The sequence below is a fragment of the Zalophus californianus genome, chromosome 2 (assembly GCF_009762305.2).
Source record: "Zalophus californianus isolate mZalCal1 chromosome 2, mZalCal1.pri.v2, whole genome shotgun sequence".
Taxonomy (NCBI): Eukaryota; Metazoa; Chordata; class Mammalia; order Carnivora; family Otariidae; genus Zalophus; species Zalophus californianus.
The window spans coordinates 76,058,294-76,085,704 of NC_045596.1; the positions used below are offsets into that span (position 1 = coordinate 76,058,294).

General features: G+C 36.4%; 1 protein-coding gene across 5 annotated transcripts in view; it reads left to right on the forward strand.

Moving 5' to 3' along the window:
* The window catches only part of GRID2 (glutamate ionotropic receptor delta type subunit 2), a 1,431,476-nt gene that overhangs the window by 727,770 nt on the left and 676,295 nt on the right, over nt 1-27,411 (forward strand). For all 5 annotated transcript variants that reach the window (XM_027599851.1, XM_027599852.1, XM_027599850.1 and 2 more), the window contains exon 3: nt 16,639-16,923. In XM_027599851.1, coding sequence (XP_027455652.1) covers nt 16,639-16,923 — 285 coding nt within the window. The remainder of the gene's footprint in view (nt 1-16,638; nt 16,924-27,411) is intronic.

The window sequence follows — 27,411 nt, forward strand, 5'->3', positions numbered from 1 at the left end:
TGCTGAGAGTTTGGAATTTTTTCTGGCAGAAGTTGGAAGTTATTGATAGTTTTATCTGTTTTCAACTTTTAATTTTGAAGTACTTTTAGACCTATAGAACGATTGCAAAAATAGCGCAGAGTTTCCTTATATTCCTCACCCCACTTTTCCTAATATTAGCATCTTACATAACCATAGTACAATTATCAAGCACAGTCTGTTAGCATTGGTTCAGTATTATTAACTGAACTACAAATCTTATTCAAAATTCACCAATTTCTTTAATAATTTTTTTTTTCTGTTCCAGGATCTTATTCAGGATCTTATGTTGCACTGAATTGTCATTTTTCTTTGGTCCCACCATTCTGTAATAGTGTCTGATGTTGTTTATTGATGGCCTTTAAAACATGGAAATAACATAATGAAAATTTTAAAAAGTAGATATTTTTTATCTGTTTACCATGTAGAAGATTAAAAATTTTAAGCTGGGGGCTGGGAAATCACACCAGCTGGGAGACAGCTTCAGTAATTGGGTTAGTGGTGATACAGATTGAAGTAAAGGACTGACAGTGACTATTTCAAGAAGAGAATAGTTTTGAGAAATACCTAGGAGGTAGAATTAACAATATGGGTCAACCAAAGTTGGTGTGAAGGAGTATGGGGTTCAAGAGAGAGGAAATAATTGAAGATGACTTCTGAGTTTTGGCTTTGATATTCTGGATAAATGGCAATAACTTCAGGAACATATTGGGGTTTTTTTGTTTGTTTGTTTTGTTTTTTGTCATTCTGTCTTCCTCTTACACAAACATAAACATTCAGTTCCCCATATCTTTTACCATGATCTTACTTTTTTTTTTAATTTTTTTTTATTTTTTTTATTGTTATGTTAATCACCATATATTACATCATTAGTTTTTGATGTAGTGTTCCATGATTCATTGTTTGTTCATAACACCCAGTGCTCCATGTAGAATGTGCCCTCTTTAATACCCATCACCAGGCTAACCCATCCCCCTACCCACCTCCCATCTAGAACCCTCAGTTTGTTTTTCAGAGACCATCATCTTTCATGGTTCGTCTCCCCCTCTGACTTACTCCCCTTCATTCTTCCTCTCCTGCTATCTTCTTCTTTTTCTTTTTTCTTAAAATATGTTGCGTTATTTGTTTCAGAAGTACAGATCTGTGATTCAACAGTCTTGCACAATTCACAACGCTCACCGTAGCACATACCCTCCCCAATGTCTATCACCCAGCCACCCCATCCCTCCCACCCCCAACCACTCCAGTAACACTCAGTTTGTTTCCTGAGATTAAGAATTCTTCATATCAGTGAGGTCATATGATACATGTCTGTCTCTGATTGACTTATTTCACTCAGCATAACACTCTCCAGTTCCATCCACGTCGTTGCAAATGGCAACATCTCCTTCCTTTTGATGGCTGCATAATATTCAATTGTGTATATATACCACCTCTTCTTTATCCATTCATCTGTTGATGGACATCTTGGCTCTTTGCACAGTTTGGCTATTGTGGACATTGCTGCTATAAACATTGGGGTGCATGTACCCCTTCGGGTCCCTACATTTGTATCTTTGTGGTAAATACCCAGTAGTGCAATTGCTGGATCGTATGGTAGCTCTAATTTCAACTGTTTGAGGAACCTCCATACTGTTTTCCAGAGTGGTTGCACCAGTTTGCATTCCCACCAACAGTGTAGGAGGGTTCCCCTTTCTCCACATCCCCGCCAACATCTATCGTTCCCTGACTTGTTAATTTTAGCCATTCTGACGGGTGTGAGGTGGTATCTCATTGAGGTTTTGATTTGGATTTCCCTGATGCCAAGCGATGGTGAGCACTTTTTCATGTGTCTGTTGGCCATTTGGATGTCTTCTTGGAAAAATGTCTGTTCATGTCTTTGGCCCATTTCTTGATTGGATCATTTGTTCTTTGGGTGTTGAGTTTGAGAAGTTCTTTATAGATTTTGGATACTAGCCCTTTATCTGATATGTCATTTGCAAATATTTTCTCCCATTCTGTCGGTTGTCTTTTGGTTTTGTGGACTGTTTCTTTTGCTGTGCAAAAGCTTTTTATCTTGATGAAATCCCAATAGTTCATTTTTGCCCTGGCTTCCCGTGCCTTTGGCGATGTTTCTAGGAAGAAGTTGCTGTGGCTGAGGTGGAAGAGGTTGCTACCTGTGTTCTCCTTTAGGATTTTGATGGACTCCTGTCTCACATTTAGGTCTTTCAACCATTTGGAGTCTATTTTTGTGTGTGGTATAAGGAAATGGTCCAGTTTCATTCTTCCGCATGTGGCTGTCCAATTTTCCCAACACAATTTGTTGAAGAGACTGTCTTTTTTCCATTGGACATTCTTTCCTGCTTTGTCAAAGGTCAGTTGACCATAGAGTTGAGGGTCCATTTCTGGGCTCTCGATTCTGTTCCATTGATCTATGTGTCTGTTTTTGTGCCAGTACCATACTGTCTTGATGATGACAGCTTTGTAATAGAGCTGGAAGTCCGGAATTGTGATGCCGCCAGCTTTGCTTTTCTTTTTCAATATTCCTCTGGCTATTCGGGGTCTCTTCTGGTTCCATACAAATTTTAGGATTATTTGTTCCATTTCTTTGAAAAAAGTGGATGGTATTTTGATGGGGATTGCATTGAATGTGTAGATTGCTCTAGGTAGCATTGACATCTTCACAATGTTGGTTCTCCCAATCCATGAGCATGGAACATTTTTCCATTTCTTTGTGTCTTCTTCAATTTCTTTCCTGAGTATTTTATAGTTTTCTGAGTACAGATCCTTTGCCTCTTTGGTTCAATTTATTCCTAGGTATCTTATGGTTTTGGGTGCAATTGTAAATGGGATCGACTCCTTGATTTGTTTCTCTTCTGTCTTGTTGTTAGTGTATAGGAATGCCACTGATTTCTGTGCATTGATTTTATATCCTGCCACTTTACTGAATTCCTGTATGAGTTCTAGCAGTTTTGGGGTGGAGTCTTTTCGGTTTTCCACATACAGTATCATATCATCTGCAAAGAGTGAGAGTTTGACTTCCTCTTTGCCGATTTGGATGCCTTTGATTTCTTTTTGTTGTCTGATTGCTGTGGCTAGGACTTCTACTACTATGTTGAATAGCAGTGGTGAGAGTGGACATCCCTGCCGCGTTCCTGACCTTAGGGGAAAAGCTCTCAGCCTTTCCCCGTTGAGAATGATATTTGCTGTAGGTTTTTCATAGATGGCTTTTATGATATTGAGGTATGTACCCTCTATCCCTATACTCTGAAGAGTTTTGATCAAGAAAGGATGCTGTACTTTGTCAAATGCTTTTTCTGCATCTATTGAGAGGATCATATGATTCTTGTTCTTTCTTTTGTTAATGTATTGTATCACATTGATTGATTTGCGGATGTTGAACCAGCCTTGCAGCCCAGGGATAAATCTCACTTGGTCGTGGTGAATAATCCTTTTACTGTACTGTTGGATCCTATTGGCTAGTATTTTGGTGAGAATTTTTGCATCCATGTTCATCAAGGATATTGGTCTGTAATTTTCCTTTTTGATGGGGTCTTTGTCTGGTTTTGGGATCAAGGTAATGCTGGCCTCATAAAATGAGTTTGGAAGTTTTCCTTCCATTTCTATTTTTTGGAACAGTTTCAGGAGAATAGGTATTAATTCTTCTTTAAATGTCTGATAGAATTCCCCTGGGAAGCCATCTGGCCCTGGGCTTTTGTTTCTTGGGAGATTTTTGATGACTGCTTCAGTTTCCTTAGTGGTTATAGGTCTGTTCAGGTTTTCTATTTCTTCCTGGTTCAGTTTTGGTAGTTGATACATCTCTAGGAATGCACCCATTTCTTCCAGGTTATCTAATTTGCTGGCATAGAGTTGCTCATAATATGTTCTTAGAATTGTTTGTATTTCTTTGGTGTTGGTTGTGATCTCTCCTCTTTCATTCATGATTTTGTTGATTTGGGTCATTTCTCTTTTCTTTTTGATAAGTCTGGCCAGGGGTTTATCAATCTTGTTAATTCTTTCAAAGAACCAGCTCCTAGTTTCGTTGATCTGTTCTACTGTTCTTTTGGTTTCTTGTTCATTGATTTCTGCTCTGATATTTATTATTTCTCTTCTCCTGCTGGGTTTAGGCTTTATTTGCTGTTCTTTCTCCAGCTCCTTTAGGTGTAGAGTTAGGTTGTGTATTTGAGACCTTTCTTGTTTCTTGAGAAAGGCTTGTATTGCTATATACTTTCCTCTCAGGACTGCCTTTGCTGTATCCCAAAGATTTTGAACAGTTGTGTTTTCATTTTCATTGGTTTCCATGAATTTTTTTAATTCTTCTTTAATTTCCTGGTTGACCCATTCATTCTTTAGTAGGATGCTCTTTAGCCTCCATGTATTTGAGTTCTTTCCAACTTTCCTCTTGTGATTGAGTTCTAGTTTCAAAGCATTGTGGTCTGAAAATATTCAGGGAATGATCCCAATCTTTTGGTACCAGTTGAGACCTGATTTGTGACCTAGGATGTGAGCAATTCTGGAGAATGTTCCATGGGCACTAGAGAAGAATGTGTATTACGTTGCTTTGGGATGGAATGTTCTGAAAATATCTGTGAAGTCCATTTGGTCCAGTGTGTCATTTAAAGTCTTTATTTCTTTGTTGATCTTTTGCTTAGATGATCTGTCCATTTCAGTCAGGGGGGTGTTAAAGTCCCCCACTGTTATTGTATTGTTGTCAATGTGTTTCTTTGCTTTTGTTATTAATTGCCTTATATAATTGGCCGCTCCCATGTTCGGGGCATAGATATTGACAATTGTTAGATCTTCTTGTTGGATAGACCCTTTCAGTAGGATATAGTGTCCTTCCTCATCTCTTCTTACAGTCTTTGCTTTAAAATCTAGTTTGTCTGATATAAGGATTGCCACCCCAGGTTTCTTTTGATGTCCATTAGCATGGTAAATGGTTTTCCACCCCCTCACTTTCAATCTGGGGGTGTCTTTGGGTCTAAAATGAGTCTCTTGCAGACAGCATATTGATGGGTCTTGTTTTTTAATCCAATCTGATAGCCTGTGTCTTTTGATTGGGGCATTTAGCCCATTTACATTCAGGGTAACTATTGAAAGGTATGAATTTAGTGCCATTGTATTGCCTGTAAGGTGACTCTTACTGTATGTTGTCTGTGTTCCTTTCTGATCTTTGCTGCTTTTAGGCTCTCTCTTTGCCTAGAGGACTCCTTTCAATATTTCTTGGAGGGCTGGTTTTGTGTTTGCAAATTCCTTTAGTTTTTGTTTGTCCTGGAAGCTTTTTATCTCTCCTTCTGTTTTCAGTGACAGCCTAGCTGGATATAGTATTCCTGGCTGCATATTTTTCTCGTTTAGTGCTCTGAAGATATCTTGCCAGTCCTTTCTGGCCTGCCGGGTCTCTGTGGATAGGTCTGTTGCCAATCTAATGTTTCTCCCATTGTAGGTTACATATCTCTTCTCCCGAGCTGCTTTCAGGATTTTCTCTTTGTCTCTGAGACTCGTAAGTTTTACTATTAGATGTCGGGGTGTTGACCTATTATTATTGATTTTGAGAGGGGTTCTCTGTGCCTCCTGGACTTTGATGCCTGTTTCCTTCCTCACATTAGGGAAGTTCTCTGCTATAATTTGCTCCAATATACCTTCTGCCCCTCTCTCTCTTTCTTCTTCTTCTGGGATCCCAATTATTCTAATGTTGTTTCGTCTTATCATATCGCTTATCTCTCAAATTCTGCCCTCGTGATCCTGTAGTTGTTTCTCTCTCTTTTTCTCAGCCTCTTTATTTTCCATCATTTGGTCTTCTATATCACTGATTTCTCTCTTCTGCCTCATTTATCCTAGCAGTTAGTGCCCCCATTTTTGATTGCACCTCATCAATAGCCTTTTTGATTTCGACTTGGTTAGATTTTAGTTCTTTTATTCTCCAGAAAGGGTTTCTCTAATAACTTCCACGCTTTTTTCAAGCCCAGCTAGTATCTTTAAAGTCATGATTCTGAATTCTAGGTCCGACATCGTACTAATGTCCGTATTGAGTAGGTCCCTGGCTGATGGTACTACCTCTTGTTCTTTTTGCTGAGGTGATTTTTTTCATCTTGTCATTTTGTCCAGAGGAGAATAGATGAATGAGAGAACAAAATGCCAACAGGTTTACAACGTCCCCAGCAAATATACTGTATAGAAATCAGAAAAGACCTGAATCCAGGGGAAAAGAAAGGGAAAGAAAGAAAAAAGAAAGAGAAAAAAAAAAGAAAAAAGATAAAAACAAAAACAGAACAATACAAGAAAAGCAGAATATGATCAAATATGATCAGGCTAGTGCATAGATCTCTGCCACACACTAGATTTCGGGTGTATTTTGGTCTGTTAGAAAAAAGTACCTCCTAAAATTTTAAAGGAAGAAAGACATCTATGTACAAAATAAGGGTTGATACAATGAAGGGATGGAAGATGACTGTAAAGATGAAAATTATAAAAGATTTTATAAAAGGACTTGATAAGATAAGAAGTTGTTTGAAAAAAGAAAGAAGAAGATTTAAGAAAAAAAAGGAAAAAGGGAGAGAATGTGATCAGGCAGGAGACTAGAACAAAGCCATACACTAGTGATTTAGGGTATATTTTGATCTGTTAGAAGAAACTGTATCTCAAAATTTTAAAGAGAGAACAACTTATATATATATATATATATATATATATATATATATGCCAAAAATAAGGGTAACTACTATGAAGGGATAAAATATGACTCTAAAAATGAAAAATAAAAAATGTTTTTTTTAAAAAAAGGGATTGATAAGATGTTGGTTGAAAAAGGGAAAAAGAAAAATTAAAAAAAACAGTTAACAAAAATTAACTTTGATGAACTAATGAATCATGGTAAAAAAAGACAATGAATTCTATGTGCAGTATTCCCCTAGCGCTGGAGTTCTCCCGTTCTCCTTGATCGGTAAACTTGGTCTTGGCTTGCTGGCTGTTCGTGCTGATCTTCTGGGGGAGGGGCCTGTTGCTGTGGTTCCCAAATGTCTTTGCCGGAGGCTGAATTGCCCCGCCCTTGTTGGTCCGGGCTAAGGAAGCTGCTCGGGTTTGCTCTCAGGAGCTTTTGTCCCCTGCAAGCTCTCGGTACAGCTTTGGAGGACCAGGGCAAAAATGGTGGCCTCCCAATCTCCACCCGGAGGAGCTGAGAACTCGGGGCCCCGCTCCTCAGTGCGCCCCCAGAGAAAAGCAGTCACTCCCGTCTCCCTGGTCTCCGGCCGCACTCCGTGCTCACCCAGCCTGTGACCGAGCGTTTCTATCTCTGGCCCCCGACCCCGTGTGGAGTCTCCAAACCCAGCAGATCCCTGCGGTGTGCTCCCGCACCTCTCCTCCCGGGGGGGGGGAGGGGGAAGCTCCTCGGCTCTGCTGCTTGTTGGGTCCCTGCTGGAGGAGCAGTGGCCCGACTGGGCCGCAGATCACTGTCTGTGGCAACCCCGAGCTGAGAGCCCGCGCCTTGGCTCCGTGTCTGCAGCCGGCTTCCCCGCTCCGATTCCTGGGAGCTCTGCCGCACTCAGGCACCCCCGGTCTTTCTGTGACCCCGAGGGTCCTGAGACCACACTGTCCCGGGAGGGTTCCACCCCCCCCCGCTTAGCCACAGGAGCGACGTCCCATAGCGGAGCCGACTTCTAAAAGTTCCGATTTTGTGCTCGGCGGCTCTAGCACTTGCCAGAAGTGGCCGACGGAGGCCCCTCCCCCGCCGTCTATCCTCCCGAATATCGCCTTGGATTCACTTCTCCGCACGTCCTACCTTCCAGTAAGTGGTCGCTTCTCTGTTCAGAGAGTTGTTGCTACTCTCCTCTTCGATCCCCTGTTGAGTTCGTAGGTGTTCAGAATGGTTTGATCCCTATTCAGCTGAATTCCTGAGACCAGACGAAATCTAGGTATCCTACTCCTCTGCCATCTTGCTCCGCCAATCTTACTCATTTTTAAAAGATATAATTTGCTGGAGTACATTAAGTATTCTGTCACTCATCTTGGAAGAATCAGTTCTAATTCCAGGGTGTGCCATATTATAAAAGAATAATAATTTTAATAATGAGGATTTCCATAAAATGATGGAAAAAATTTGAAGACAAACTTATAGTATGATATGGATTATCATTGTTGTCACAATGATGTTTAATCCTCACACTTTGCTGGCTGGGATTATGCAGCTAAAGATCAAATTTTACCCGTATCAACCACATACAACATTCTGCACTCATCTAGTTTCCTAAATTCTTATTACTGTATCTTTCATCAGCTGATGATCAGCTGTGGGGTACAGGATAGGGAAAATGTTATTTTAAATAAAATGATCATAAGTCTGTAGTCTGTGGGAAAAAGGCCTTTTTAAACATGGTGTGAAGGAAAATATTTCTGACAGTAAAAGACTGACAAATCTGATTATATAATAATTTTAAAAGTTATAAAGAGCTATATAAATTATATATATATATATAAATTTAAATTACAAGAAGAATAAAGGCAGTAATTTAACATATAAAGAACAGATAAAGGGTTGATACTAAAATTGTGTAAAGCTCTTCCTCAGATTCCTACAAGACAGACAGACCCAGGCCGAGTTCCTATTTCTTGACTGGCCCTGCATCCCCACCGTGTTGCGCTCTCTAGCATGCTCTCTGTACTCCAGCTACCAGGCTCTTCTTTTCCCTCTTCAGAATCCCACGCTTTTTCTGCCACAGAATTTTTGCACATTCTACTTCTTCTGTTTGGAAGTATTTTCTTCACTCTTTTTCATCAAGGTAACTTCTCTTCACCTAATTAGTTCCCGCTTATCCTTCAGATTGCAGCTCCAGATTCACTTCTGCCTATAAGGCTTTCCCAACCCACAATCTAGGAAAATGCTTTTGGGCTATCAAAATAATGGCCCTTGTTGGCCTAGCAACTACTTGGTACATCATTGTACATGCATTTGAATATGTTCTGCCTCTCCCATTGTATACTGGCCTATTTTTGACTACCTCGCATCCTAAGTACCAGGCCCTTGCCTGATACAGTATGTATATTTTACATTTGTAACATATAGATGTTTATGTACATAGGTATGTTCGTTGCAGAATTGTTATTAACATTAAAAGGGAGGAGACTAATCTGAATTTCCGTAAAGAGAAGCCTATGAAAATATATAATTGGAAGGTTGTAAACATCATAAAATCCATGTTCCAGCCTTCTCTCCACTGATAACTGGAAATGTAAGAATGAGCCTCAAATTACTGTTAAATAAATGATGATAGGAGTTTTATACAATATAGCCATGGGCTGATAAAGTAATCAAATGCAAATAAAAACATTTTATAAATTCCAAACAACTACACAAAGATAAAGAGACATTTGGTCATTATTTTTATCATTTTTATCACATCAGTGTTAGTGGAACCACTTTAGGGACTGATTAAAAGTATACTCAATACTTTTAAGTTCTTCTTAATAGTTCGTTTCACCCTTTCTGTATATACTCTTTCTTTTTGGAGCTGAAACTATGTAGGATTAATGCCTTAATCCCAAACCCAAAGGAAAAAAGAGAAAATGGTATCATAATCATTGTTATTCTTTTCTTTTTTACATCCAGGAGGCTGAAATATCCTGAATCTTATTGTAAGAGTGAGTTAAGTGATGTACAGTTTTTTATATGTGCCTTTGTGTTTAAAAACTTGAGTTTTTAGTTCTCTGTGGCCCAGGCATTGAAGTCTATGCTAGATGTGAATCCCAACTCTGCCACTTCCTAATAGTGTGAATTTGGACAATGCATTTAACTTCACTTAACCAGTTTTTTACTTGAAAATGACAATAATAATAGCTCTTCTGCATAGGGTTGTTATGAAATGTAAATGGAAAAATAAAATGACTTATACTAGGTGCTGGGTTAAATGTTTAGTCCATGTCAGGCTTAGATCACAAATGAGAGATTCACGCTGGCTTTAGGTGGATAAAAAGATAGTCGACTGAAAATTATTCAGTTATTCTATTGAACTCATTTAATGGCTAGTAGTCAACCATTTTAACCATTCATATTCTTTTAAAGAAGAAATTATGTCTTGATGTTTTTGATTATAATTAAATGAAATTTTTCCTGTATCAATTACTAAGTAGATAATTATGATTAAACTGGACCTTGTAACACTATTTATATATAAAGACCATCTTTATTTAGAAGAATTTGTTCCAAATTATGTTTTTGGCAAACTACATTGATGATGTGTCAAATTAATCCCCATTTTTTTATGCCACCTCTCAGATGGTTGCTGAAAATCATATTTGCAAATAGTGCTAAATATCTGTATAAGCTGAAAGTATTTTGTGTTACTATATTCTTACAAGTATGAAAGCAAAGGTCAGGTGCTTTTTGGTGATTGAAAAAGAGAAGAAAGTAATTATCAACACTGGGCTTGTGATTCATTAATGAAATAACAGGAAAAAAGAAGTTAAATTCAGCTTTTGTAGAAAGTATAAATCTTTCATCTGCCATGGAAGCTTACCTTATTTTCTCATTTTTAAAAGCTCACTGATTATAAAATTCAATATTGATTACTTATTTTTTCAAGAAAAATAATCCATCATATTAAATATATTGATCAATTTTAAAACAGGCCCTGACTTCAGATATGATAAAATATAGAAGCTACATACATTTTAGAATGGTGGAAATATGGTACTCTGTATCTGAATTGGAGGAACTTGAAAGAATGAAGATTCATTCCAAGAATAAACTTCTTAGTTTATTATTTAGAAATAAATGGAGATAAGGATCACCTTTTGGAGTACAGTCATTCTTATTAACTCTATGTATCTTCTTTTCTTATACCTCACCCCCACTTGCAAATTAAAAGAATCAGAAAAATAGGGAAATTCCACTCCCCAGTTATGGCCATATTGTCAACAATATTATTGTAAAAAAAAAAAGGGGAAGAGAAAATCAACAAATATTAGATGTTCTGCAACAATCACATCAAAGAAGAGTATTGCAGTTACAGTCCACCAGACTCAGGTTTTCCAGCAAGGGTTACACATCAGAACTACTCAGATAATACATCATAATGCAAATACATGGCCACTAGCCTGTAATGAATAAACTAGAAGTTCTAGGAGTAGACTTAGTCATCTGTATTTTTTTTAAATCTCCACTTTGAATTCTGGTACAGATTTAGAGATTTTGGAAACACTATGGTGAATAGATTGGGAGATCTTTGGGAAGATGGAATCTGCTTATGCATTCTCTGATCTCCAAAGAAGTTCCTGGCTCATAGTTAAAAGTTGATAAATGTGTGTTGTAGAATAAATGTATGAATGGAATGTGCTAAGGTCCTGATGTGACTTAAAATCGCTAGAAGAGGTTTGGGGCGCCTGGGTGGCTCAGTTGTTAGGCATCTGCCTTCGGCTCAGGTCGTGATCCCGGGGTCCTGGGATCGAGCCCCACATCAGGCTCCCTGTTCCACGGGAAACCTGCTTCTCCCTCTCCCACTCCCCCTGCTTGTATTCCCTCTCTTGCTGTGTCTCTCTGTCAAATAAATAAATAAAATCTTAAAAAAAAAATCTCTAGAAGTGGTTATATCAGGACAAATTGGTCAATATAAATAAGTTAGAAAATATATCAAAGGGAATAAATGTATTCAAGAAAAATGGTGCTATCCAAAAATAGTTCACTGAGTTCTCCTTGAGAATTAAGTAACAGGTAATCGATTTCAAGACCCTTTTTAGATTTTACTTTTAATCACATTTTATTTAATAAGAAAAATAAGACTCAAACTGATTAGTTTCAGAGATGAAAAAAAAAGATAGCGTACATGAACATCATTTAACTTAAATTTACACATTTATACAGAGAACTTCATTTTCATAACTGCTGAGTGACCCAAAAGGGTGAAAGTGTTAGTAATTGCAGTTGCTATTAAAAGAGGACAGGGTGGGGGAGAGGGGGGGAAAAAAGGTGTGCTTCCAGCAGTTTGTACAGGCTCCAAATATCTTTGATAGTGTTAAAGTCTCAGACAGCTGGAGTCACAAAACCACCAAGAGGTTCAATATACTCTGTTTAGAGGTGTGTGTGTAATGTATACATAAAATAAATAAATCATGGGAGTTGAAATAATAGTGGGAAAGAAATATGATATTGAGAAGTCCTTGTTTTGGATTCTTATAATAAAAAGGTGGTGGATACCCATAAAAAACACACTCTGATCTTGCAAATTCAGTTTCACACTATCTAATAACTGAGGAATGCATTGTATGGAACTAAAAGTCTAAATAAGTAGTTTTCTATCAGTCAGTACATGGAATTCTTGTAGCAAAAGTTAGATTGCCCCACTAATCTTTGATCCTGTTCTTGGTGTAGCCCTTCGTTTTCTCAAATCTCTCTTCTGCTGCCATGAGTTATAATCTCTTTTTTTATGCTAACCTTTATATAGGGCCCTATGAAGGGTCAGTGTTCAGAACATATAAATGTGTATCTTTTCTTCTTCAGCCAACATTTTATATTGGGCAAAATGGGTGTCAAATATCTCCTTGATAGGTTGCTTTGCAGACCCATTTATATATGTGCCCAAACCAGCATTGTTTTCAGCTCAACCAGTTTCAATTCATTTTAGGTGTCTGGGCTCTTCCTTTTCTCCCTAGTGGATCAACCTCTTTTTTACCAAACTTGACAATCCACTATCTCCAATCGAGCTTTTCCCTGTGGAGACCTGTCTATCTTTTCTTTACCACACAAAATTGTAAGGTTACCAGTATCATTTGCTTACTGTGGTGAAAAGCATTTTGGACAGTAAGTTAGAGACCTGGGTCTTCTATTGTTTTAAGGGGGTACTGTATGTTTTCTTGACAACTGTGAACAATAGAAGGTGGAACACTATAAATGAGATACATGTCTAAGACCTGCAGGCTACTACTCTCCCAGTCTCTTCCTATGAAAAACCTAACACAATGATTTTGGTACTCTTTCCTTTTGAGTCTCAAAATCTTTCTCAAATAGTGTTCCAAGATGCCAGCTTACCAAGCCAGTCACAGATGGCATAGCAGTTAAAGTTGATTTTCCATCCGTGGACTACCTGATTTCCTTTTCTTTCTTTTTTTTTGTTATTATTTTTATTTTATTATATTATGTTAATCACCATACATTACATCATTAGTTTTTGATGTAGTGTTCCATGATTCATTGTTTGTGTATAACACCCAGTGCTCCATTCAATACATGCCCTCTTTAATACCCATCACCAGGCTAACCCATCCCCCCACCCCCCTCCCCTCTGGAACCCTCAGTTTGTTTCTCAGAGTCCATAGTCTCTCATGGTTCATCTCCCCCTCTGATCTACCCCCCTTCATTTTTCCCTTCCTACTATCGTCTTCTTTTTTTAAACCTATAATATATTATTTGTTTCAGAGGTACAGGTCTGTGATTCAACAGTCTTACACAATTCACAGCGCTCACCATAGCACATACCTTCCCCAATGTCTATCACCCAGCCACCCCATCCCTCCCACCCCTGACCACTCCAGCAACCCTCAGTTTGTTTCCTGAGATTAAGAATTCCTCATATCAATGAGATCATATGATACATGTCTTTCTCTGATTGACTTATTTCGCTCAGCACAATACCCTCCAGTTCCATCCACATTGTTAAAAATGGCAAAATTTCATTCCTTTTGATGGCTGCATAACATTCCATTGTGTGTGTGTGTGTGTATATATATATATATACCACAGCTTCTTTATCCATTCATCTGTCAATGGACATCTTGGCTCTTTCCATAGTTTGGCTATTGTGGACATTGCTGCTATAAACATCGGGCTGCACATAACCCTTTGGATCACTACATTTGTATCTTTGGGGTAAATACCCAGTAGTGCAATTGCTGGGTCATAGGGTAGCTCTATTTTCAACTTTTTGAGGAACCTCCATACTGTTTTCCAGAGTAGCTGCACCAGCTTGCATTCCCACCAATAATCCAATCAAGAAATGGGCAGAAGACATGAACAGACATTTTTCCAAAGAAGACATCCAAATGGCCAACAGACACATGAAAAAGTGCTCAACATTGCTCAGCATTGGGGAAATCCAAATCAAAACCTCCATGAGATACCACCTCACACCAGTCATAATGGCTAAAATTAACAAGTCAGGAAATGACAGATGTTGGCGAGGATGCGGAGAAAGGGGAACCCTCCTACACTGTTGGTGGGAATGCAAGCTGGTGCAACCACTCTGGAAAACAGTATGGAGGTTCCTCAAACAGTTGAAAATGGACTACTTGATTTCTAAATTACCTTTCAGATTTAATATTATATGGTTTTCTGATTGCAATTTCTGAAGATTCCTATTTTGATTTTATAGAGAATTTTCAGTCATTCTTCCTTATATATGTAAAAGATAGATAATACCAAATAGTAAATAATCTAAAAGTAATACATTTGCTTATATAATAATAGCAATTGTTTCTAGTACTTGCTTAGTTTGTGTTCCCACTAACAGAGGTTAATAGGAAGTAACATAGTTGGTTTGAAGAAATGATTATATACTAAAGCAAATTTATATGATAAATAATGATTTATATATGACTCTTCAGAGTTTTTCTTTTTAAATATGAAGATTAAAATAGACAATTTTCATATGTGACAGCTTATAATACTTAAACTGAATTTTCTCATCTCAACTTCTATACTATATAACTTTTGGGATAGATTTATGTAAACTGTTGTATTTATTTGATCATCTTAAATTAGTGTAATCTAAACATGGAATTCAGTTGTGTATACCTTAAGATATTCTCCATATTTTGATTTTAAATGCTAAATGAGACAAATTTTTAGACAAAATCTTTTTTAAAAAGTGAATACCTATTTGCTTAATAAATCAGTAATGGTCTTTCCTACAGTGAGGAAGCAAACTCTTGACCAGTGTTTTTGCCTAAATGCATTGTAACTATAAATTCATATTGCTTTTATAAATGTTGAATTCACAAACATGAGTAGGTTCTGTGATTTTTACTGAAACTTCAACCTCAATCTGTTATGGCCTAAGAAGCATTCATCCTTGATGCTACCTTTCAAATTCATTTGAAATCATATAACCTGTCTTATGCTTAAAAATAATGTCCCTGATAGTTATTAATTTATTTTGTATGTACTGTTTGGCTTAAAATTAATCGTAATAAATTTATTTGGTGTTTATGTGCATGTCATTAATATAGTACTTCCAAGCTTGCACTTTGTCAGCCTTCATTAACTGGCCAATTAATTACATGGAGGTACTTCTCATCTAAGTTTTTCTCTGATTTTATTTTTAAAAACTGCAAAACAGATTATAATAATGTATAAATATTGAGAATATTATACCTACAATGCCTAAAATCTAGAATAATGCCTGGACCAATTATAATAATGGGCCTTCTCAAATAAAATTTATTTTACCTTGATTCCATCTGAATTTACTTTTGATTTTATTTCTAACCTCTTGCCTTCAAAGATTGGCACTCTGAGATTGCTCAGATATCTTAACTCTTACTAAGAATTATTAAGGGTTAAGACTTATTAGGGGGAGCCTGGCTGGCTCAGTCAGTAGAGCATGCTACTGTTGATCTCAGGGTTGTGAGTTCAAGCCCCACATTGGGCTTAGAACTTACTTTAAAAATAAATTAATTAAAATTTTAAAAATCAAAAAGGCTAAGAAAAAAATGGGCACCTTGCTAGCTCAGTTAATAGAGTATGCAACCCTTGATTTTAGGGTTGTGAGTTCACACCCCACGTTGGGCATAGAGATTACTTTAAAAAAGAGAGAGAGAAAGTTAAGACTTATTAACTCTCTTTTTCTATATATGCTATGTCTTGATATGTACTTATAATTTATATTTGACCAAGTTTTAAATATGTTTTGAAGTAAACATATATGCATACCCAGAATAGTTAAAATGAAATTAAAACACAGATAATAAATCATATAATAAAGATTAGAAATTGTTCAACCGGAAACCAGAATGAGATAATTGTTGAAACTTAGTATTTGATTTGACCATGAGTTTTCTGACTGCCAAGGAAAAGAACAAAAACACTTTCATTTTTCCAGTTTAATAAGAGAGACAAAGTGTCATCAAACTTTAGATACCAGAATGGCTCTGTTTTCTGTAGCCAGAAATTCCTTACTTAAGCCTTTCATCTTCCTTTTATTCATTCACCAATTTACGTATTATCTGCTTTTTGAAAACCTTGTATTACGTACTCAGTGAGGAATTGTCTTTTCTCTGAATGTATACATTGATCATTATAAAAATATAGCTGTCACTAATTGAGTGCCTATCATGTGAAAGGCAAATAACAGACACTGAATTATCTCCAATCCTAGCAATAATCCTGCAGGATTCATGCTGTTTACCCTCTTTGCAGATGATGAGACTGAGACCACGAGAAGCTAAGTAATTTGCACAAGGTCAAATAGCTAATAAGGGCAGAGTTCGTTAGCTGAATTCCAGTAGCATTTTGTAATTTGAGGATTTCTTCATGGAGGATGTTCATTAAAAAAAAAAATTCCATAGTTGTGTAATAACCCCATAAGCTTTTTTCACTGTTCCTCCAAAAGAGAAGTTATATGAAACCCACTGACATTTGAATATTACTGTGCTTTCTTGCAGCCTGTGAACTTATGAATCAAGGCATCTTGGCCCTGGTCAGCTCCATTGGCTGCACGTCAGCAGGGTCCCTCCAGTCTCTGGCAGATGCCATGCATATCCCCCACCTCTTCATACAGCGCTCAACAGCTGGGACCCCAAGAAGTGGCTGTGGACTCACCCGGAGCAACAGGAATGATGACTACACTCTGTCTGTTCGCCCACCTGTCTACTTAAATGATGTTATCCTGAGAGTGGTCACAGAATATGCCTGGCAGAAATTCATTATATTCTATGATAGTGAATATGGTAAGTGTTTGTGATTTGTGTGAGTTTTGTAAGCTGATATTTGCATGGCAAGCAACTTCATTAAATCTTAAAAAACTTCAAGGAGCTTACTCATTGTTAACTGTGATTTTCTTGTTCTGTCATAATCTTACAAATCTAGCAGCAAAAACAAAAAGTTTTACTGAGTTCAAGTTCAGTCGTTTGTATTAAATCACTTTGAAGCCAAATTAAAAAATAAATACCTGTCCCTAATGCTCAGTTTATAAATGTTTCTAAAGGGAATTTGACTCCGATATGTCTTGATTTTTCAGATAATGAGAAGTCATAAAGACAATATTGTCCTTCTCCCTTTTCAAAAACATTTGTATCTTTATAGAATAATAAAACACCATTCTGGACAGATCCTGGAACACTGAAAATAGATGCCTATTTATATTTATTGGTTCAAAAAAAAAAAGGACCTATTTCCTTACATCCTTACACTCTTTGGGAGTAACGATTTATATTACTTTATAGTTAGCATGGCATTTTGTCTGCAATATGAAATTTCACCAAAATGCTGAGTAATATGAAGACACTTAATTTAACTTCCCAAGATAAAACACAAAGCATTTGCCCTAAATTTACTATAATCCGAGAAGATACTTTGTCTCAGTATTTTTACTTGTGTTACATTAAGAAAAGTGAACAAAAGTGATAACGATAGTTTATTTTTTCCTGAACAAATCTATTTTCTAACTGATCCCAAAGATGTTCAAATTTAGTCTCTCCAATTTTTGTCATTAGGGGGAATAGAGATGGATATAATAAAATGAGAGAAAATTAGCAGGTCTTCATGAAGATATATATTTTGAAACATATGTTTCTTTAGAGATTTGCCTTAAAAAGGAGTCTCAGAAAAATGTTTTCCATTCAGGATGGCTGGGTCTAGTTTTTATTTTTTTATTTCAAAAAATCACAAAGACTTCACCCTCTGTAGTACAACCAATTTTTTCTTAGCAAATAAATAAACATTTAAAAATAATGGTTTTCTTGTCATAATCTACCCAGCATTGTGAACAATATTGGAGAACAGTTACACAAGAGCGAGCCAGAAAGTGGCATCAATAGAACTGAGCACAAACAGGTTGGCAGAAATCTGGAAAGCAACAAACGGGATCCCCTGTGGACTCCCACAGAGGGAGAGCAAGTGGCAGTTACATTTATCCCTAAATATTCAAAGGTCGCATGGGGTTTTGGCAGCCAGAGTAGATTAAACTTGACGGGGAGATCTCAGCCAGAAGTCTGTGGCCCTCTCCAAAAGCACGCTTGTCTCCAGGACGGAAATCCTTATTTTTGTTACTTAATTCATATTATTTAGGGATCACAGAACAAAGACCAAGAGACTGAAATGAATAAAATTAAACAGAAACGAAAAAATAATTGGCTCATCAGTAAAAGTAAGGGTTGAACACAAATCTGAAATTTGCTGATAGGATTATTTAGTGAATGTAGTAAACTCTACCTCTGGAATCAATATGTGGAATATGCCTTTGTCAGTTTTCTTCCCGTCATATTCTCTATGATTTTTATTATCTTAACTGGCATTCTTTTGATCTCTGCTCAAATATAACTTGAAATAATGAATTTGTAAACTGTAAACCCTTCTTTAAGAGGGGGAAAAACATTTTTTAGTTAGTCCTATCAAAGTAGGCCAGTAAAATAAAGAACAGAAAAGTGATTTTTGATGAAAGTTTTCACAACATTAAAATGAGAATTTTACTTTTTCATTATATACATCCATGAGGAAAGAAAATCCCTTGTTATCTTATTTCCAAGTCCTACATGGTTGACAGCTAGGAAATTCTTATAAGAGAATGCATTTTTATTATTGATGAGGTAAATGTTTTTGAAAATGTACACTAAATTCATAGTCATAGAAAATTATTTACATACATTTGAAATTCCTTATTCTTTTATCCTCTGTTTAATAAGTAAATAAGATGCTGTAATCACAGTGCATGACTGAGTCCTCTGTTAGAAGCAGGATTTGTTTTAGGAATAATAATAATAATAATAATAATAATAATATGTTCTTTTACTTTGTTGATAAACTTGCTTTTGACTTACTTTTTAATTTAATAATTCATGAAAAGTTACCCTGCTTGTATCCTTAAAATTATTTCCAGTAATACTCTTGTTTAATAAAAGAAAATTTCCCTTTGATGCTCACAATAAATCTTCCTAGTAAAGAACTGGGCTAGAATCCAAAATAAACATCAGGCTATCCAAATACCTTCTACCTTGAAGAGGGCTACATGTATTTACATATTCATTCATCAGTGTCATCATTTTAAGTTCAAACATTGGAATTATACTTGACTTTTATCTTGGTTAGCAGGAATTGCTTTCATTAAGGAATGGATTAAGCATCCTCTATGCATGAAATAAGGCATCCTGCTGGAGCCAAATGTGATTAAAGATGTATTTTGCTTATAAAAATATACCTTAAAAAAAGGAAAAAAAGATTAAGCTTCTATATCCAGTTAATTAGAGAAACACTTTTTTCAAAAGCAGTTAATTATGATTAAGGGCACAGTATAAAAGTCTATATTAAATTCCCTAACAAAGAAAATTCAAGTCTTTGATTCTAAGTAAATGGGTGAAAACAGAAAAAAAAAATGTGGAAACTTTATTTGAATGGATTGATTCAAGACATCTTTAAAAAGGCTTGAAAAGAGTTTAGGAAATGTTGAGCTTTTTAAAAATGCACCATTTAAGAAATGTTCGTTGCTCACTTGCTTAGTGCAATGCAAAATATAAGATAAAAAGTTTTACAGAATGTAGTCTTAGCCCATAAGAAGCTTACAATTAACAAAAGAGGTAAAAGATTTATGACTCAGTTAATCGAGAAAATAGTGTGTTAAGTGTCATGAATGATGCAAACTGAATGCTAATGGTGTGTAATGAAGAAGGTGTTGAATTTTTGGCAGCAGTGATCAAAGAAGGCTTTATGGGTGGACCTTGACGTTGAATGTTGCCTTTCAAAATGCTAGCTAACTTCACAATGTGTGAGAGACAGTCACTCCAACAGAAAGAAATTGTGAACAGGTCTTGTAGCAATAAAAATATTAAAAATAATATCTCAGCATTTAATTTGTCAGGTCCAAGAATAAGTATTTTACATTAAGTCATGTAATCTTTCCAACAGCTCTATGAAGTAGGTAACATTATTATCACAATTTTACAAATAGGAAAACAGAAAAAAAAAAACAAAACTGAGTTACTTTCTCACAAAACACAGCTAAGTATGAGCTGAGTTCTACAGTCTGATCAGTCTATGCTCCTAACTATGTATAATGAGTATAAAGGAGTTGCAATGAACTATTCCCCAAGAATATAATAAAAAGGGCTAATCTTACAGAGAGCATTTATTAAATCCAGGCTCTGTTCCAAGTGCCTACAGTGCCTACACGTATCATCTCATTTAAGCCTCACAACAGCCCTCTGAGGTAAATGATGATGATAATGATGATGATGATGATGATGATGGTGATTTTTTGCAAATGAAAAAAACTGAGGATGTAAGACATCAGGTAATTTGCAAGTAAGCTGAGAAGCATGAATTCAAACACTGATAGTCATTTCCATAGTTGTCGCTTTTCACTGCTAGCGTATTTTGACTCTATAGAAATAAGAATAAAATTAACTCCTGACAACTGTAAAGTTTTTAAAAAATGAGTTTACAAATGAAATACATAGAATCCTCTTTATTAAAGAGACACAATGATGTCAAGCCTGCAGATCTTCACCATATTAAGATTTTCAAGGAAAAATAATATATGTCAATTCAGAAGATTTGGCTATCATTGGAAGTATGAAAACAGGACAGTCATTGGGCCAAAGTAGGCTGACCCTATTGGCACAAACAGCTGCCTGCCTGCAGAATAACCATTCTTGCTTTTAAATTTGCCAACAGAATGCAAAGTTCATTTGAGAGACCAATACCTCCCATTGAAAAACTACATTTTTTGGCTCTCTTACAGCTGGGAGTTGTGGTATAATTTTGTCAAGAGCTATGAAGGGTCTGAGATTTTACCCTACTTGCAAGCTAAGTTAGCTTGCATCAATTTCATAGACACCGGCAGAAAACATTCTACTTCTTTAGACAGAGAGTGGACTTTAATACTCATGGAACAGCAAGCAGCGTGAACCTCATGTTAATGTTGCTTCCTCTTCACCTCCTGTCCTACAAGACTAGGTGCAGCCGCTCCAGTGGGTGCTGTACCTGCAGGGGGCTTGTGTGACAGCTAAGGAACCCCGGCTTAGGGAATCTCTATCTTTTACGATGGGCTTCTAAGTAAACCTGCTTGGCATATGTCCAGAAAAAGACATTATCTTCATTGTAAATAAATCTTTCTTATCTAGGGACAGTTTCTGCTTGCATAATATGAAATAAGACACAAAACCTATGGAGAATTGTCTCCCCAAAAGATTTTTTTTTTTGTACAATATTGTTGGCTTCTAGCAAATTTCCCTGTGTATATGCCAGTCCTAAAACCACACTGGTTAATCTTACTGACAGGAGGTAGGATCAGATCTATTCAATTTGTCTCCTCTGCATTTATTTAAAGAAACTATAAATAAGATTTTTAATGAGCAAGATTGATCTCAACCATGCCCATCAGGGTCCTGGACTCAGCAAGCTGAATAAATCCCATAAACTAGCAAGAGTCGACTTTATTTTTTTAATTAAAGATTTTATTTATTTATTTATTTATTTATTTATTTGAGAGAGAGTGAGAGAGAGTGAGGGAGCACAAGCAAGGAGGGCGGCAGAGGGAGGGGAAGAAGCAGGCCCCCCACCAAGCTGGAAGCGTGATGCGGGGCTCAATCCCAGGACCTTGGGATCATGACCTGAGCCGAAGGCAGACGCTTAACCAGCTGAGCCACCCAGGGGCCCCAAGAGTCTACTTTAAAAAGTCAGAGAGTTTCCTCCTTAAATTTCTGCATAAACCTTTTTACTTGGCCAGAGGCATTGATCCAGGTATAGTAAGATTTATTTGTAATTGCAAAGATTCTACCTGTCTCACAAGGAGAAATTCTGTCATCTAGAACAACCTTGGCCAGTGAGTTGAGGCTGACCTGAATGACTTCCAAGGCTGAAGTGGTACCATCAATCACTTCAGTGAAATTCACAGGAAAAAATTCTAATTGGATGACTCTTATCATAGGGAAGACAATCTATAGGACACATATCAGTTACAAGTCAGATATGGCTCCATGTGACTCCCTCAAATTAATTAGGGTAAGCCTCACTTTAGAGAGATCTCAATAAAGTACTACATTATCTGCTGCTGGTGTTTACTTAAACACTTTAAGGTCTCAAAGCCACCCCTAATGTGTGACTCTTGTCTTCGGAAAGGAGGTAACCTTCACACAAGAACTATAGTTCTGGAAATGCACATGATGTCCCTGGTGTGGGAGGGGGGTTGGAGAGATGGAGATTAGGAAAGAACGAAGGGAAGGGTTAGTTACATTGCTGGAATCCCCTGAGTGAGACATACATCAATAGGTCCTTCAATATGACTTCTGGTATTTCTAAGAGTTCTCAATTCATATAGGATATACGAATCCAGCTCTTGTTTAGGGGGGACAGCCTGAGGTCAGTCAATACAATCTGTCTTTAGTGTTTGTTTCAAGGGTTAGCAACCTACTGTTGGGCCTGAAATTTCTTTTTGTAAATGAAGTTTCATTGGAACACAGCATGTTCATTTGTTTGCCTATTGTCTGTGTCTGCTTTTGAGCTATAGTATCAGAATTGAGCAGTTGCAATAGAAACAATATAACCCATAAGCCTAAAATATTACACTATGGTCCTTTAAGAAATTGTTTACTAACCTCTGTTCTATGGCATCAGTCTAGTGATTTTCTTACCGCTCCATGTAATGAATGAAAATAGAGGTAGAGAAGGTGTTTGGAGAGATTGACAGGTGTTTTGCAGGAGGAGTGCATCCCCTGCTGTTAACAGTAGTCTTTTTGATAAGATTAAGGGAACGATGATCAAATCCTAAGTATAGCCCTCTCTGATAAGGAATAGCAAATCCAGCAGTCAGTTAAATTTAAGGCCTTTATATCAATTTGAAAAGCCTGCACCAGGGTTATTTCCTTTCACGAAGAGAACTCCAAGAGTTATTTTGGAAAGACAAAAGTCATTCATGTACATCCATTCTATCTTAGGGGGCCTACGGATTTCCCTTCCCTTGTGTTGGAGGTGTTGCTTTTTCTCCAGTTCCAGAAATATGGTGCGTCCCATTCCAATAACTGTAACTTCATTCTTTTCTTCATTGATTACTGTTTGCACTCAGACCTTTTATCAGGAATGTTCAGGTGCAAAAAGACAGGACATTTTTATAAAACTTATGGAGACCAGTTATGTCCCCCAACTTTAGCCTGCAATGGCCATATAGGAGGACTTGACAAACGGTGTATTCACCATGTGTTATCCTTATGTTTCAGAGTCATGTCAATCCAACAAGAAACTCCAGGAGGTGGGAAACAAATATAAGTCCAACTCCCTTAAGCTCCATTTAAGCCAGGCAGGCACCCAGGTTGGTCTGGGGAAAGAGAATGAAGTGTCATGCCTAGGAAAGGCATCAACCCACTGAGCCTCAAGCACAATAACTACAAAAATAAAATAAAATTACAAAATAAAATACATTAAAATAAAATAAAATAACAAACCAATGGAAAGGCTTAAATAGCAAGCAACTAAATGTCCACCTTCAGAATATAGCAAAATAAGACTGTATTAAACCCAAAGTAGAATAAATAAATTAAGGGTAAAAATTAATGAAATAGAAAATAAACAATAAAGAAAACTAAGAGAGGGAGCCTGGGTGGCTCAGTTGGTTAAGCGACTGCCTTCGGCTCAGGTCATGATCCTGGAGTCCCAGCATCGAGTCCCACATCGGGCTCCCTGCTTAGCAGGGAGTCTGCTTCTCTCTCTGACCGTCCCCCCTCTCATGTGCTCTCTCTCTCTCTCTCACTCTCTCTCTCAAATAAATAAATAAAATCTTAAAAAAAAAAAAGAAAACTAAGAGAGTCTCAATTTATTAACTTTTGGGACGCCTAGCTGGTTCAATTGGTAGAGCATATGATTCTTGATCTCAGGGTCATGAGTTCAAGCCCCATATTGGGTGGAAAGATTACTTAAAATGTTTTTTTAATAAAATTATTAATTCTTTGTAGAAATTAATAAAATTGATAAATTCCTAGTGAAACAAATTGTTATTAAAAAAAAGAAAACAAAATTTGCCAATATCAGAAATAAAAGAAAAGGTATCACTACAGATCTTCCTCAAAAAAAAAAAGAAAGAAAATGTTGTGCTGGAAAGCAAGAACTAAAAATAAATAGTCATACAGTTTGGAGAGGAAGAAATAAAATTTTTTTTTGTCAATACACAATTAGATGCATAGAGAATCCTATGAAATCTCAAAAAAAATCCTACAGAAATTTTGTTAGTTTAGCAAGTTTACAGACTAAAAGATAAATATTTGAAAATAATTATATATTATAATAGCAGTAAAAAATTGAAAAGTGAAATAAACAAGAATGTGAAAACATCGAGTGCCTCAGGAGAAATCTACAAAATATTGCAGTACATTTACACTGGAAACTACAAAATTTGACCAAGAGAACATATATCAAGAGAATGATATGTATAATATTAAGATGTCTATTCTCAATAAATTAATTTATAGATTCAATGTAATTCCAGTCAAAAATTTGTAGGCTTTTTTGAGGAAATTAATAAGCTGATTCCAAAATTTATATGGATGTCTAAAAATATCATATAGCCACAATATTGAAAAATAATAATAAAACTGGATTAAATACTTTACCTCACTTCAAGTCTCATTTCATATTGGTTTGGGATTGACAAATAGATCACATTAGGGATCAGAAGTCTATTCATTTGCACACAGTCAATTTGTTATTGACCAACATGCCAAGTCAATTCAGTGGAGAAGTGCTCTTAACCAACGGTAATGAAACAACTGGACATGTATATAAAAAGAGAGGAAAAGAAGGAAAAGAAAAGAACAAAAAACCTTGACTCCTATCTCACACATACAAAATTTAGTTCAAGATTAATCATAAACCTAAACTAAAAGCTAGAGGAAAACGTAAGATAATATTCTTGTGACTCTGGGATATGTAGAAAGTTCTTAGACATATCAAAAAAATGAATCTAAAATAATAATTTGGACTTCATCAAAATTCATAATATCTACTCATTAACAGACACCATTAAGAAAATAAGTAGGCAAATTACAAGCTGGGGAATATAGCCCAGGACATATAACTGAGAGGCTTATATAAATACATAGGATATGTAGAAAGCTCAGAGAATTAAAAAGAAAAATGATTGCTACAATGCAACAATATGAGACCAACAAAAATATACAATTAAAAATGGGCAAAAGCCTTGTGTAGGCAATTCATATAAGAAGAAGATATATAAAGGAAAGAAAAAGGGGGCAAAAATCAATTTGCCTATCATAGTTTTAAACTAAATAGCATAATTGAGGGCTCCTGGGTGGCTCAGTTGGTTAAGAGTCCAACTCTTGATTTTGGCTCTGGTCATGATCTCAGGGTTGTGAGATCCAGCCCTGAGTCAGGCTCTGTGCTGGGCATGGAACCTGCCTAAGATTCTCTCCCTCTCTCTCTGCCATCCCCCTCCCTCTCTATAAATAAATAAATAAACTAACTAGCTAACTATCTAAATAGCATAATTGAATCATCATTTAGAGATTGTAGAGTCATAGACAAAAATCATTTAGAATTGAATGTAGTGGATTCCTAGAACCCAAATTTGGGAATGAATAGAAGAGCTTTTTAATATCATAATACCTGAGTCCCATCACAGACTCCTGGAATCAGCATTGTTGCACGGTATGCAGCCAGCTTTGTTCCTCAAGGAGGCATTTGGAAACCAGAAATTTCAGCAGAACTTTTCTTTCAGCATCTTTAATTGGTAGCATTGTTTCCCCTTCTAGAATATTCCAAGGGAGAGAGAACTTATTATATTTTGAAGGAGCTTACTTCACATTTGGACACTGGGTGTTTCTAGTTGTCAGAAAGTTTTTCTTGATATGAAACTTAAAATACCAATATTGGACAAGGTGATCCATTTTCTGGAATAATATAAAATAATAATCATTTTGCTTAAAATCATTTATCAGTAACTGAAGAAAATTGTTATGCTCCCTGAACTCTCCTTAGTCTTCTATTCCCTAAGTACCATTTTCAACATGGGCAATTTCCCATTTTTAATGTGTTGTGCTTTTCAAAGATTCCACTTTTCTAAATGTCTTTATTCCTATCTCTCTAGTTTTTCAGTATCTCTGTATATGATCTGACACATTTACTAATTATTCATTAAGCCTCATGCTATCTTATTGCCTTAGGGAGAGGGGTAAAACCTCTGTCTCTTTTTAGCAAAACAAAACAAAACAAAATTACACACTGGTACCTTTTGTTTTTTTAATAATTTCTGTTTTTTAAAAAAATATGTTAAATCTTTATTGTATCATTCATCATTACCCCTCCAATTTTTAATCCTCAATTTGTTTTGATTTCAACCAAATCTCCAAGAAGAAGTTTGGTCAAGGAGGTGGAATATGATATTGAGGAAGGCTCATTAAAAGCAACTGGGAGTAGTCCAGGTAGACTCACTATCAGAGAGGTCTATGCAAGGAATTAGTTGAATGTACTAGCCAATGACTAGATACCAGAATCAAGGAACTGACAATATACAGAAACCAGAAAGTTACAATAGTAGTAGGTGGTTCTTAAAGTAGAATAAAAGCAGATATATTTCTTTAAAGGGAAGATTCTATTCTGAGAATATTGATGAGAGATAAGTTGAATTTCATACCTGGGAGAACTGAATAGAACTGATTTACCAGAGTGACATAAGCGGTAAGGTTGAAGTGCTCTTCAGTGAATAAGCTACTTGAGTTCTTTAATTTCCTTTGCCTAAAACAATATTGGTCCCACAGCCCAATACTGGATTTGATCTATTGATAGATTTATTAGATAGTTCAAGTATTGAAGACGGGAGGGATAGTACGATGACAGGGATCTAAGCAGCTTGTTACAGTAATGACACAGATACATGTACTCATATTGAGGGTAGTTAGACATCCTCGTACCATAGCTTAATCTCTACTTTAGGTATTGATTCCATTCTTAGGCAAGATAGATGACATTGGTGACTTTAAGCATATCTTTACAAATTATTATACTAGAGAAAGCCCCTTTTCCTGCTTTGTTTGTATATTAAATATCATACAATTAGATATGTATCTATATACCAAATCTTGGGCCCTGTTTGGATCCTATGCTGATCCTTGAATCAAATAAATTGGCCAGGCACTTGGTCGGCTCTCAGTCACTAACCTGAATTATGTGATGGGTGAATTACCTCTGGGTGAAGTGTAGACACATATGCTTCTTTTTCC